Genomic DNA, 14,148 nt, shown 5'->3' on the forward strand with positions numbered 1-14,148 from the left:
CTCCCTTTCCTCCATCCTCCAGTGCAAACAATTTCCTTCTCATTCTCCAAAAAGTCTATAACTAATTGGTAGAGACAAAGAATGGAAGGGTTTTTTTTTTAGTCAACATTTTGAAGTAAGCAAAGTATAAACTTTCAATATATAAGACTTTCAATATGTAAGACTTTAAAAAATATTAAAAAAAAAATAAAAGAACTTTCCTTAAATCTCAGACTAAAACCAGCTGTTCCAGTAGCCTAATGGAGAAGTCTTTGGCCTCCTAAATCTCAGACTAAAACCAGTGAAACATTAGCAGGACAACCAAATTCAAGATCTAAAAATTTTCTTTAAGTATAAAAGGGAATTAGCTAGGGTGTGGGCCAGATGTCGGCGGGTGGTGAGAAGGTGGGAGAATAGACAGAATGGGGAGCAGAACAGGCAGATTGACAAATACACTACTGAGGGGAGCAGCAGGCAAGACAATAGTGGTCTGCTGCGCCATGTGGGTTGCTCCCTGGCCAGGGATCTAACTCATTCTACAGTGGCTGCATATAGTTTCATAGTGCTGAGATTTAACCCCTTATGCCACCAGGAAGGCCCATATTTTGCTTTTCAAAGCACTTGTTTCTTCTCACATGAAGCTTCCTTGAAGTTAATAAAGCAAATATTGATGTCCACATTTGACAGATAAGAAAACTGAAGCTCAGAAAGAATGAATAACTTATCCAAATAGTACATACTAGTAAGTAGTGAAATCACTACTAGAATTTTAATTCTTCTAATAAATGCTCCAATTACTTTTGTGTGTCCCACTCTAACCTCCCTTCACCTACCCACCCAGTTAATATTTCCTGAATGCTACGTAGTCCTTAGAGGTAAAGATGACTAAGATACAGACTTAAAGTTTCTCCTAGTGAGGAGAAGACATATAGTCACTATAAAAGTTAAGTGCTGTGATGGTGGTTGTCTCAAAATTCGGTCTTTTAAAGAAAGCTGTAAAAATAATGAAATCATTAGTAAAAATACAGAAATTTTTATTTTTAACAAGTTAGTTCTGTGTAACACTGGAACCATGTGATAGCTATACACATACCTCACAGATAAACTCAAGTGGGAAAATGTAGAATGGGGGGCTAAAAAAAAGAGAAAGTCTACTGTAGTACTACTTTAAAATCTTACCAAGTTCTTATTTCATAAAGTGAATTAATTTCCATTATCTCATTCAGTTCTCTCAGCAGCCATGTAAAATATATTTGATACTTTTTACCGATGAAGAAGAAACTGGCTCAAATAGGTTAAATAATTTGCCTGAAGTCCCAGACCTAGTAGATCACTGCTAGGATCAAATTTGGGTATTTTGATTATAAGCCTAGTATGAATTCCTTCATCTTTCACCCGCTAGCTGCTACCATTGTTTATTACTTTCCTCATGTCATAGTTAAGGAAAAATAGCCAGTATTCTTACCATTCTCCACCCTTGATGGGTATTGGATAAATTAAAGGTAGTTCTTCTTTAGGGAAAAGATAGGGAATGTCTTTTATGTGGTTTGTTTTAGAATGATGTTACTAAAATTTGACTGAATAATAGTATCAACTTTAAGAAGAATTCAGTGGGAATACTTAGAATTATAGTATGAGGGGGCCTCCCCGGTGGCGCAGCGGTTGAGCGCTGGGTTGCGAAGCTGCCCGCAGTCTCTGCGCCGCCGGTTCAATCCCCGGCTGCTCCCCGGCCACCGGAGGAGGGTCCCACATGGCGCGCAGACCTCTCCTGCTGCCCGCTGCTCCCCTCAGCAGTGTACTTCAGTCCTTCTGCCTGCTCTGCTCCCTGCTCTGGCTCTGGTGAATTCTCTCACCCTCCCGCGCTTCTGACTGTACCCAGTGCATGTATAAACAAAACAAACAACCAAAAACAAATAAATAAATAAAACATGCCTCTAATTTAAAAAAAAAAAAAAAAAAAAAAAGAATTATAGTATGAGGGAGTCTCATTTCCATCATAAATGGTTAATGAAAAATTTATAAAGGAGATTGTTAGCTACTTTAATATTTTTGGAAATTCACAATGGGCTAATTTTCTAGCATTCATTGAGAGAGATAGTAAGCATGGTGATAACAAGAAACCATTTACCACAATGTAGGCTTTCAGAACCACACAAACAGTGAAAACTGGAAAATGCCTTTTCATGTTTAGGAAATTGGCTTAGACATAGAGATGTAGGAATGCTAGTCAGCAACCAGGTATTTCAGGTGTCTGTACTAAGAGGGTTCATCATAGTTCCTTGGTGATCTGAAAGTAGGTGCCTGGGAAATATGTGGATGATGAGTTATCATACAGATTCTTCGAGTGATGAAATGGCAAGATATAATATGTAAATAAAGAATTTGACATCTGAATAATGAAATACTATATACAGTATAGGCAATTCATTTAGATAATAACTGAATTTATTGTAAAATGGTGATCTTTAGCCTTTATAATCCAGCAATTGTTTCAGGGAATAACTAGAGATCTTTCTTTAAAAGTAGTGTCCAGGTCTGATCTAGTTGTAGTCTGTAGGCACTCAGGTATAAATAGGAGGGCCAAGGTAATAAGATTGTTAGTGCATTTGCACTGAAATTTCTTTGTACAATTTGGTTACTGCACTTAAGAAATACGTTTTAAAAAAGGAAAGAAGGAGAAACCCCCTGAATATAATTTTGAGGTTACATGGTAAAGAGACTGAAATCTTCACTTTGAAGAGGTAGATAGGAAAATGGTATGCTGGTAATCTTAGAAAACTATTAAAAATTATGCCAATAAATTAAGCTAACACTTTTTGCCAGGGGTATGTTAAACATTTTACGTGTAGTGACCCAAAAACATAAGCTATAAATACTATTACCTCCATTTTGTAAGAGATCATTGAAGTACATAGACATCAGTAAGTCATATATCTATATTATAATATACAGGAAGGAGCCAGGAATTTATTCAGGCCAAGACATCTAACTGTATAACCGTTTGGTTTTAATTGCCATATCAGACTATATTAATAACCAACAAACATTTGTATCTCCCTGTGATGACATTACTAGGAGTTATGAGAGAAACTGGAATGACAATAATAGCTTGTATTGGAGTAATGGTTTAGAATTTACTACACTTGTCATAACAATAATGAGTGACAGTAATAAGTTGTAATGAACTCATTAGAAAACTGAAACTAAGATTTGATAACTTAACTATAGCCAGTTTTTAGACTAAATTGGCAAAATTGAAATCCAGCGATAGGCTTCTGATTTCTAATCAAGTAATTTTTTCCTTGTACCTTTCTCTCAAGAAATTGGGTACCTTGCTCAAGAGCATAAATAGAAGCTTGTTTGCCAAAAGCTTGGATTATTAACATTTAGGGGTATCCCTTAGAGCTTAGAAATTGACAATTTAGGGCCTCCCCGGTGGCGCAGCGGTTGAGCGCTGGGTTGCGAAGCTGCCCGCGGCCTCTGCGGCGCCGGTTCGATCCCCGGCTGCTCCCAGGCCACTGGAGGGGGGTCCCACATGGCGCGCAGACCTCTCCTGCCGCCCGCTGCTCCCCTCAGCAGTGTCCTTCGGTCCTTCTGCCTGCTCTGCTCCCCGCTCTGGCTCTGGTGAATTCTCTCCCGCGCTTCTGACTGTACCCAGTGCATGTATAAACAAAACAAAAACAGACAAACCAGCAAACAAATAAAGCATGCCTCTATAAAAAAAAAAAAAAAAAAAAAAAAGAAATTGACAATTTAAACAAAGGAAATGCTGCCTCAAAAAATAGTAAAAAAGTTCATCATCCTGTTTATATTTCCTTTTTTTTTTAAAGAGGCATGTATTTATTTATTTGTTTGTTTGTTTGTTTATACATGCACTGGGTACAGTCAGAAGTGCGGGAGGGTGAGAGAATTCACCAGAGCCAGAGCGGGGAGCAGAGCAGGCAGAAGGACCGAAGTACACTGCTGAGGGGAGCAGCGGGCGGCAGGAGAGGTCTGTGCGCCATGTGGGACCCTCCTCCGGTGGCCGGGGAGCAGCCGGGGATCGAACCGGCGCCGCAGAGGCCACGGGCAGCTTCACAACCCAGCAATCAACCGCTGCGCCACCAGGGAGGCCCTGTTTATATTTTCTTTTAATTTGTACGTGTCATATTTTCTATAATGAAACTATATTTTATAGCAAAGAATGAAGTAAATGAACATTAATTTATGAAAATACACTCAGGAAAATTCATCAAGCTAAGAATTGCTGTAGGGCCTCCCCGGTGGCGCAGCGGTTGAGCGCTGGGTTGCGAGGCTGCCCGCGGCCTCTGCGGCGCCGGTTCGATCCCCGGCTGCTCCCCGGCCACCGGAGGAGGATCCCACATGGCGTGCAGACCTCTCCTGCCGCCCGCTGCTCCCCTCAGCAGTGTACTTCGGTCTTTCTGCCTGCTCTGCTCCCCGCTCTGGCTCTGGTGAATTCTCTCACCCTCCCGCACTTCTGACTGTACCCAGTGCATATATAAACAAAAAAAACAAACAAACCAGCAAACAAATAAATAAAGCATGCCTCTATAAAAAAAAAAAAAATTAAAAAAAAAAAAAAAAAAAGAATTGCTGTGACCTGAAAACCTAAACTAAGAATGTTTTAGGATCTCATTCTTGATCTTCGATATAAATAGAAATTCAAGGCCTACTCTAGAAGGAGCTTTAGGGCTACCTAAGGACTATAGGCCTGAGCCAGCCTGGCAGTAATGCCTTATTGTAAGAGACAACTGAGTTACAGTTTTGTTCTGTACTAGAATAGGAAGAGTAGAGTAGATAGAAATATTCTAAAAGTATCCTCATGAGTGGCTTATAAAATGATGGACCAAAGATTAAAATAATAATTGGGGGGAGGAGGGAACTCATCAAAGATAATCCTGGGGGCCTCCCTGGTGGCGCAAGGGGTTAAACACTGCACTATGAAGCAATCTGCAGCCTCTGCAGCTTAGTTGGATCCCTGGCTGGCCAGGGAGCAACCCACACGGCGCAGCAGACCTCTCCTGACTCGCCCACTGCTCCCCTCAGCAGTGTATTTCAGTCTGCCTGTTCTGTTCCCACTCTATCTCTGGTGAATCCTCTGACCCCTTCCCTCATCTCTGGCCCATACCCAGCTCTTGTATGCATAAATAAATAAATCTTTTTTTTAAGATAATCCTATTATGATGCCAGTAGCTTATAAATTGAAACTTAGATAAGATGGGAGTTTCTGATCCATTTAGATATGGTTCTTATTCTATTAGCCATATGTTAAAACAGGTATTCATGCGTTGGTCTTGAAATTTTTTTCTGGTAGAAATCTCAGTACTAGATTTACTAACAATTTTTGAGATAATTACTAATATAGTAATTATATATAATTATACTTTTATATATATAATTATATATATAATTATACTTATATATAATTTATATAGTATAAATTTATATAGTATAAATTTATTTATATAGTATAAATTTATTTATACTCTATAGTATAAAAATTTTATATAGTATAAATTTATAATTTATATATTTATACTTTTTTACTATATATAATTACTATATTAGTAATTATCTCACTGTATTAAAAGCATGATAAAAATCTCATCAAATTCACACTGCAGAACTATGAGATGGTAGTATCTTCATTTTTCAAATGAAGAATTGGAGGTAAGGAGGTTGATGGGTTTGTTCTATGTCACTCAGCTAGTAAGGAAGTAGAGGAGGTAGGGTTGGACCAGCTGGAGCCTGTCTATGGTGGTATAGATAGAAATGTGTGTATTTTAGAAGCATTCATTGAAATTTGGTTTTGGATTCAGCTGTCAAAATATTTCAGGACATTTAAAGTTGTCGGGTTTATACCTGTTTTATCTATTTTATACTCCTTTTTTTTGTCCATTCAATGTAGTATATAAGCTAAGTCTAATAACTGAAAGGGAAGACTTTTCCTGTTTTGTAGTATAGTAAAAATTACATGATGTTCTTTCTTTATATTCTAAGCAATTTCACATTTTTCTTTTTTTGTGCTTAGGGTTGATGGTGCATGTTGATAAAAGAATTACTCTGGCTGCTTTCAAACAACATTTGGAGCCCTTTGTTGGCGTTTTGTCTTCTCATTTCAAAGTCTTTCGAGTGTATGCCAGCAATCAGGAGTTTGAGAGCGTCCGATTGAATGAGACACTTTCATCATTTTCAGATGACAATAAGGTTGATTAAAATAATTGTGAATAATTAAAGTCTTTTAAATGATAGATTTGAGAACATCTTGTACTACTTACAAGTAAGGTGAAATAGATACTCTTAAAATAAGGTTAAATTTTTTTTGGTGTTTAGTGGTGGTTTTTGTTTTTGTTCATTCATCTAACAAGCATTTGCTAAATGTTAACTGTGTGTCAGTTACTGTTCTAGGTGCTGGGGAATCAGAGGTAAATGATACTCTTGTTCTCAAAGAACCCATAATCTAGAGAATTTTGGAAAACTAAACAATGGGGTGAGAATCAGTAATTTATTTTGCTGAGATAATACATTTCAAACAAATGTTTTTAATTTGTAGATCACAATTAGACTGGGGAGAGCACTTAAAAAAGGAGAATACAGAGTGAAAGTGTACCAGATTCTAGTCAATGAACAAGAGGTAAGTAATATATTTAACAGTTAAGGTCACTTTTGCTTATTGAAAATATACAGTGCAGAGATTTCATTACAGGTCATTTTCTTTTATCTCTCTAAAGCAGTGTTTGGCAAATATTTTAGTTTTGCAGGCTATGCCGCCTTGTAGCACAAAAGCAGACACAGATAACAGAGAAACCTGTGAAAGTACGTCCCCAAAAAAGCAGTCATTGGATGAATGTCGCCCTCAGACCACATTTTGTTGTCTACCTGTTCTATAGTGTGGTTAGAATTGCCAGAATGAAGAAAAGCTTTTCTACTTTTAAAAGGGTATTTGTGTTTGCTTTATGATCATAGGATACTATAGGTTGGCCTGTAAACTATATAGGTACTTTCGTGTTCAGTCATTTTAATAATTAATAAGCATTTATCAGGTGTTTGCTATGTACTCTAAGTGCTTGTGAATATTAGCTCCTATAATCCTTGTCATTTAACTCTTCTCTAATAAAAGTAATATTTATTTGCCTAAAGGCTGTACACTTACAAATGGTAGATTTAGGCTCTGTGCAGGCTATAGTTTTTTAGGGAGTGATCAATAAAATATTTTAGTTCCTGTGATATAAATGGCTTGTAGCAAATACCTAGATGTATGAGGCAAAGACTATTTTTACAGTGTTTGTATCTTATTGAGGACCTATACATATGTGAAAGCCAAATGGCAAATAAGGTAATAAATTTTTCATAAAATGCCTGTATTCATTAAGCAGACATTTTATCAGGCACTCATCATCTCTTCTCTGTGTGATTAATTACAGTCATTTTACCTTACGTGTTTCTTCTAAGTTTGGGTTAGTGGGTACTGTCTCTCTTTTGAGGTAATTAATGAATATATTTGAAGAACTAGCATGCATTTCCCTCAATTTAGCCCAAAAAAGTGGTCTTAAACATACTTAAAAATTGTGATCATTTTATTACAAGAAGGGAAATAGGAATGTGACCTTATTTAATCTTATTTAATAGTTCTGTGAGGGAAGGTACTGTCCCCCAGTTTACAGGTGAGAAAACCAAGGCACATTGTGTTAAGTAACCTTGCCCCTTACCAGCAGCATTAGAAAGTAGAAGAGCCAGGATATTTTTTTTTTTTTAAGATTTATTTTTATTTATACAAGAGCTGGGGTACAGGCGAGAGTTGCGGGAGGGTGAGAGGAGTCACCCGAGACAGAGCAGGGAGCAGAGCAGGGAGACAACCGAAATACACTGCTGAGGAGAGCAGTGGGCGAGTCAGGAGAGGTCTGCTCACCATGCGGGATTCTCTCTGGCTGGCCGGAATCAAACCGGTGCTGTGGAGCCTGCGGACAGCTTCACAGCACAGCGCCACCGTGGAGGCCACAGGGTTTCAACCTAGGAAGTTAGATTCCTGAACTCAGGCCCCTAATTGTCATACTATAAAATGCAATTAAAGTATCTTATTCTTTTAATGTGTGATTAAAGCTCTAATTGTTCATGTTCTATTCCTAGCCGTGCAAGTTTCTGCTAGATGCTGTGTTTGCTAAAGGAATGACTGTGCGGCAATCAAAAGAGGAATTAATTCCTCTACTCAGGGAACAGTGTGGTCTAGAGCTCAGTACTGACAGGTAAAGTTATATTACCGTGTCATCAGTGACATGAAGAAAGACTGTGCCATCAGTTGATATGGACTGGTATGATTTTTCTACAACTAAAAAAATTAAAAATTTCTGCACTATTCAGAATTTTAGTAAGGCAGATTAATTTAATGAAAGGAGGTAAAAGTATTGAAGTTGTATTTGAATATCCTCCCAGTCAAACACTAAATTGGAAGTACTAGGAATTTTCATTAGATTTTCCTAAAATTATAATGGTCAGTTGACTTTTGTATTGAACATAGTTTATTTTTCCTTGATATCAGATTCATGTCTTTTTTTTTTACATTAAAAATTTCAAATTATAATAGTTGAAAATGCCTGTCACATTTGTAGGTTTCGTCTAAGGAAAAAAACATGGAAGAATCCTGGCACTGTCTTTTTGGATTATCATATTTATGAAGAAGATATTAATATTTCCAGTAACTGGGAAGTTTTCCTTGAAGTTCTTGATGGTAATATCAATATTTTGGTGAGGAAATAGCAGTTAGAAATGCTGTAGATCTAATAATAGAAGCCTATAGTTTTTTATTAAATAGTAAGATTTTCGTTTTTTCCTCTGGGTGCTCTTTTTGCTTAACTTTTTTTTCTTTAAGTTTGATTTTAATTTCCCCTTACTAAGAGGTTACAATTTCAAAGTGGTACTTCTAATACTTTTTATAGAAAATTCTGCTAACATTTCCCTAGTTATGTTTCTTATTTAGTTTCCTTTTTCATTATGACTTATTTTGTTTTGAGGATGTGGTATTGGTAATTTATCAGTGATTTTGAAAACAACTATGAGTTTTCTAGGCTGTCACAACAAAGTACCACAATGAGGTTAACTTAAACAACGGGATTCTTGTCTCACAGTTCTAGAGGCCAGAAGTTGAGTTCAAGGTATCAACAGGGTGCTTTCCCCTGAGGACTGAGAGAGAAGATTTTCCATGTTTCTCCTAGCTGCTCATGGTTCTTCAGCAATCTTTGTTGTTCCTTGGTTAAACCCTGCCTTCAGTTTCCTGCTATGTTTTCCCTTAGGGCTTGTCTACCTGTGTCCAAATTTCCCCATTTTATAAGGACACAACTGGATTAGGGCTTACTCTAATAATCTCATTTTAACTTGATTACCATTTAATCACTCTGTTTCCAAAAAAGGTCACATTCTGAGGTATTGGGGCTTAGTTCTTCGTTTTATCTTTTTTGAAGACAATTCAACTTTTAACAGTGACCTAGAAGAGAAGTTTATTTGTTCAACAATTTGGCAAACTTTTGTTTTTAATTATGAACAATGCTATATTCAAAGTACTGTTTTTTGATGGAGTTAGTGAAAAAAAAGTTAACTTTTGGGTGATCATATCAGGAAAAACAACTAGTTATTTTTTTGTGTGACTTTAGTGTTGCTTAGAAAGGTTTTTATTTTCCTTTTTTCCCCACTGAAATTGAAAAAAAATGTTCTGAATGTTTTCACGTAAGATTATGATAATATTCAGAGAGTTCAATAATACTAACATTTCACCTATTTCAGGTCTAATTTGGCTTAAATTTCAATGGTTGAAATTCTGATGATTTGACAAATTAACTAGGAAGACAAAGAACAACCAAGACACCATTTATAATGGTGTGTAGGCAAGTGCTCCAGGTTGTAATTCCTTCTTTAGGTATCTGGGGCCTTAGAGGATAAACACTGTGTCTGGGTTGGCAAGGAAGGGATCATGAAAGGGTATAGAAATTACCATTATAAGGAAGAATTCAGTATGTATTGTCAGGGATAGGTTAGCCAGAAAATGTTACTGGGTGTTTGGTGCCTGCATTGGTATCCTTTCAGTATACATTTTAGCTCAAAATAGTTGAGTAAGAAATGCCATGTGGTTAAATCCAAGAAACTTTTATTGACCTGCAATATACCATGCACTGCTTATCCTTGGTGCTACAAAAATTAACTATAGGTAATCATTCTATGGGAGAATCAGAACTGCTGACATACAATGCCAAAATGATAGGTACTGACAACCAAATCAGTACAATTTGCTCCTGTATAAACCAGTGAGAAAGGTGACAACTGAGCTGGGTTTTGAAGAATCAGTACTTTTGGGAGTACATGGGAAGGATTAATCATAGCTTCCATGAAAAGAAGAAGATAGTGATGATTTGATTGTAATTTTACCTTGTGGTGTGGTAATCAAGAGAGAATCCATTATTGGACATCCAGAAAGAGAGTAGTTGTTTGGTAAAGCTGTGTATGACTGCAGTCAGGAGAGAATGGAATAAGAAGTACTTGGTTGAAGAACTTGCTAGAATTAGGAAATTGTCTTCTGAGACGAGAGGCAAGAGAACAAATATTTCATTCTCAAAAGTCCTTGGGATAATTGGTTTCTTTTAGTCCCAATTTTAAGAATAATACTTGAAGTAAGTCTTTTTGTTTAGTCAGGCAATCAGTACAAGAAAAATGAAATAAAAACCTTGGATAGGATAGAGTGACAGCCTAATCTTGTGTGTGTGTATATCCACATATAGGGGTGGAAAAGATGAAATCTATGTCACAGCTTTCAGTTTTGTCAAGACGGTGGAGGCCTTCAGAAATGAAGTTGGATCCCTTCCAGGAGGTTGTACTGGAGAGCAGTAGTGTTGATGAGTTGAGAGAGAAGGTAAGTTCATTTTAACAGAATGAACTAATATACTTTTTTTTTGCTATAGTGCATAAGAGGTATACTAGGAATGCCAGACATTCCTTCAGTGACTTTCTTTATTTCTGTCATACCTGTGCCAAAGTCTTGTTGTTTCTTAGTGCTCCTGATGCTTTGAAAAATTATGTTGGTTTCTGGTCTTTCATAAATGGACCCTCACTTTCTTTTACCTGAATCAACTTTGTCCTAAATAGTTAGGATTAGTTAGAAATTACTAGAGTAAATTGCCTTATATATTTAAAAAATCAAATGAAGAAGAATTGAATAGAAAATCCAGGTAAAGGTCTCCTTTGCATATTGCATTTTAAAGTGGAAATTACAAGAATCTCTGGGAAAAGGGTGAATCTATGGTCTAGGACAATTTGCTATTTTGGAAAAATATTTCTGTATTTTGTGCCAAACACAAAAATTAACTATATTGATTTTATTGAAATGTATAATGATAAGTACACTGAAAACATTTTAATAATATTGGAGAAAAATATTTTTAAGCCTAATGCCAGAAATCACACAGAAAATAGAGACAACATAAATCTTTCAATCATCTGCATAGACAACAAAATTTAAAAAATAACCTGTAAATAACTGAAAAGTTTTTTAAATATGTGAAACCTTTATCACACTTGATGTCCATAATTCATAAGGAACTACTATGTTAATGAAAAAAAAGATAGTCTAATTTTAAAATAGGCCAAAACACAAATAGGCAATTCATAGAAGAAATGCAAGTTAAAACAGTAAAAGTATTTTTTTTACCTTTAAATTAATGAAGAGAGGGAGTGGGGTGGTGTGGCGGGAAATAAATTAATGAAGATTTAGAAAATCAAAAAATACCTGGAGCTGTCAAGGTTTGGGGAAAGCAAACAAAGTATACCTTTCATAAGTGGTTAAATAAAATTTTTTCAGGATTCAATTTGATTGAATATCAGCATTTCAGTTATGTAATTCTACTTTTAAGAATTCAGTATTTAGAAAGATTTGCAAAAAATAGCTGACGATATCATGGAGGTATATAGTGTTGCGTTGTAACTGGGAAAAATTAAAAACAGTCTCGATATGAAATAAAATATATGTATTGTTCAGCTGTTGAAGAAAATGAGGTCACTCAGTACTTTTATATATAGTCTCTAAAATTACTTGTTCATAAATGTAATTTTATGTGCTGTAGAAATGCATGTATGTAATTTATATAAGTATAGGAAAAGCTCTTGAAGGAATATACTAAATTGTTGTTTCTGGGACAGCTTGTGTTTACAGGGTTGATGAAGGATTTCCACTTTTGGGGATTTTTTTCTGATTTTTTTTTTTTTTTTAAGATTTATTTTTTTTATTTATTTATACAAGCACTGGGTACAGTCAGAAGCGCGGGAGGGTGAGAGAACTCACCAGAGCCAGAGCGGGGAGCAGAGCAGGCAGAAGGACCGAGGTACACTGCTGAGGGGAGCAGCGGGCGGCAGGAGAGGTCTGCGCGCCATGTGGGATCCTCCTCCGGTGACCGGGGAGCAGCCGGGGATCGAACCGGCGCTGCAAAGGCTGCAGGCAGCTTCATAACCCAGCGCTCAACCGCTGCGCCACCGGGGAGGCCCTTTTTTTCTGATTTTTTAAATCAAAAACATATTACTTTGTTTAAAAAAGTCTTAAATCTAAAGAGGTAGAAGGAAAATAACTTTCTAAGCAAATTTATTTATTTGTTTATTTTAAGATTTATTTATTTATGCATACAAGAATTGGGTACAGGCCAGAGTTGGGGGTGAGAGGATTCACCAGAGACAGAGTGGGGAGCAGAACAGGCAGACTGACTGAAATACACTGCTGAGGGGAGCAGCGGGCGAGACAGGAGAGGGCTGCTGCACCATGTGGGTTACCTCCCTGGTCAGGGATTGAACTTGTGCCGCAGTGGCTGTGGGTCTTCACCCTTGTGCCACCAGGGAGGGCCCTAAGCAAATTTATTTTAAAAATAATCTCATGTGAAATATTTCCTTTTACAGCTTTGTGAAATCAGTGGAATTCCTTTGGAAGACATTGAATTTGCCAAGGTAAAGCCCTGAAAGTGTTTGCATCTGGGTAACAGTGCTTGATATAAGTGTAGCCAGTAACATAATTTATTCATTCATTCTTTTCTCCTTAGGGTAGAGGAAATTTTCCCTGTGATATTTCTGTCCTTGATATTCATCAGGATTTAGACTGGAACCCTAAAGTTTCTACCCTGAATGTCTGGCCTCTTTATATCTGTGATGATGGTGCAGTCATATTTTATAGGTAAAAGTCACAATGTTTTTGTTATTTCTAGGGATGTAACATTTTTGTTGTGTATAAATATCTTGTTTTTATTATTATTGTTATGATATAGATCAGCCCTGAGCAGCTTCTGCTGAACCACATGTTATATTTTGAAATTTTCTAATAGCCACCTATTAAAAAGTAGAAATAAACAGGTACAATTAACTTTAACAAAATATTTCAAACCCAATATATCCAAAATATTATCATTGTAAGATGTAGCAATAATAATAAAAATCACTTATATTTTACATTCTTGTGCTAAGTTTTAGAAATACTGTATTTATATTATACTTCCAACAAATCTCAGTTTTGACCAGGCACATTTCAGCTCTTAACGGGCTCATGTGTCTAGTGACTATGATATTGGACAGTGCAGATACAGAGAAAAAAGAATAATCGTTGGCGCCTGGTAGATTTAGCCGTGTATTTACCTGGCTACTCATCTGTTCAATGGCAACGGTGATATCAACCCAGCAAAATTTTATGAGAATTAGAGCAATTGCATTTAAAATAACTGTTATAAATAGTTGTCCATAAATGACAGCAGTTGTTATACTAATAATAATGTGGAAGTTATTTTATGCCATTTTTAAAAGTGAGAAATACATTAGTATAATAAACACATTGACTCTAGGACATCTTAGTGTGTGAGATTATTTAACTTCTCCAGTGACAGGCAGATTTCATTTCTTACTGACGAGCATTATAGAATTCAAGCATAAATTACTGGAGGCAGGTAACTATACTGGTCTAATATGTCATAATATCTTAAATGTAGGGATAAAACAGAAGAATTAATGGAGTTGACAGACGAGCAAAGAAATGAACTTATGAAAAAAGAAAGCAGTCGACTTCAGAAGACAGGACATCGTGTGACCTACTCACCTCGGAAAGAGAAAGCACTAAAAATATATCTGGATGGAGCACCAAATAAAGATCTGACTCAAGACTGA

At 36.4% G+C, this 14,148-nt stretch overlaps 1 protein-coding gene across 9 annotated transcripts in view; it reads left to right on the plus strand.

Annotated features, from left to right (window-relative positions):
* The window catches only part of USP47 (ubiquitin specific peptidase 47), a gene marked incomplete at both ends in the record, with an annotated part of 94,296 nt that extends 80,148 nt beyond the window's left edge, over positions 1 to 14,148 (plus strand). For all 9 annotated transcript variants that reach the window (XM_084238913.1, XM_084238914.1, XM_084238915.1 and 6 more), the window contains 8 exons: positions 6,011 to 6,186; positions 6,533 to 6,613; positions 8,107 to 8,222; positions 8,586 to 8,704; positions 10,743 to 10,873; positions 12,901 to 12,948; positions 13,041 to 13,171; positions 13,974 to 14,148. In XM_084238913.1, the coding sequence (XP_084095039.1) occupies positions 6,011 to 6,186; positions 6,533 to 6,613; positions 8,107 to 8,222; positions 8,586 to 8,704; positions 10,743 to 10,873; positions 12,901 to 12,948; positions 13,041 to 13,171; positions 13,974 to 14,148 (977 nt within the window). The remainder of the gene's footprint in view (positions 1 to 6,010; positions 6,187 to 6,532; positions 6,614 to 8,106; positions 8,223 to 8,585; positions 8,705 to 10,742; positions 10,874 to 12,900; positions 12,949 to 13,040; positions 13,172 to 13,973) is intronic.

This window comes from Talpa europaea (genome assembly GCF_964194135.1).
Source record: "Talpa europaea genome assembly, chromosome: 1".
NCBI lineage: Eukaryota > Metazoa > Chordata > Mammalia > Eulipotyphla > Talpidae > Talpa > Talpa europaea.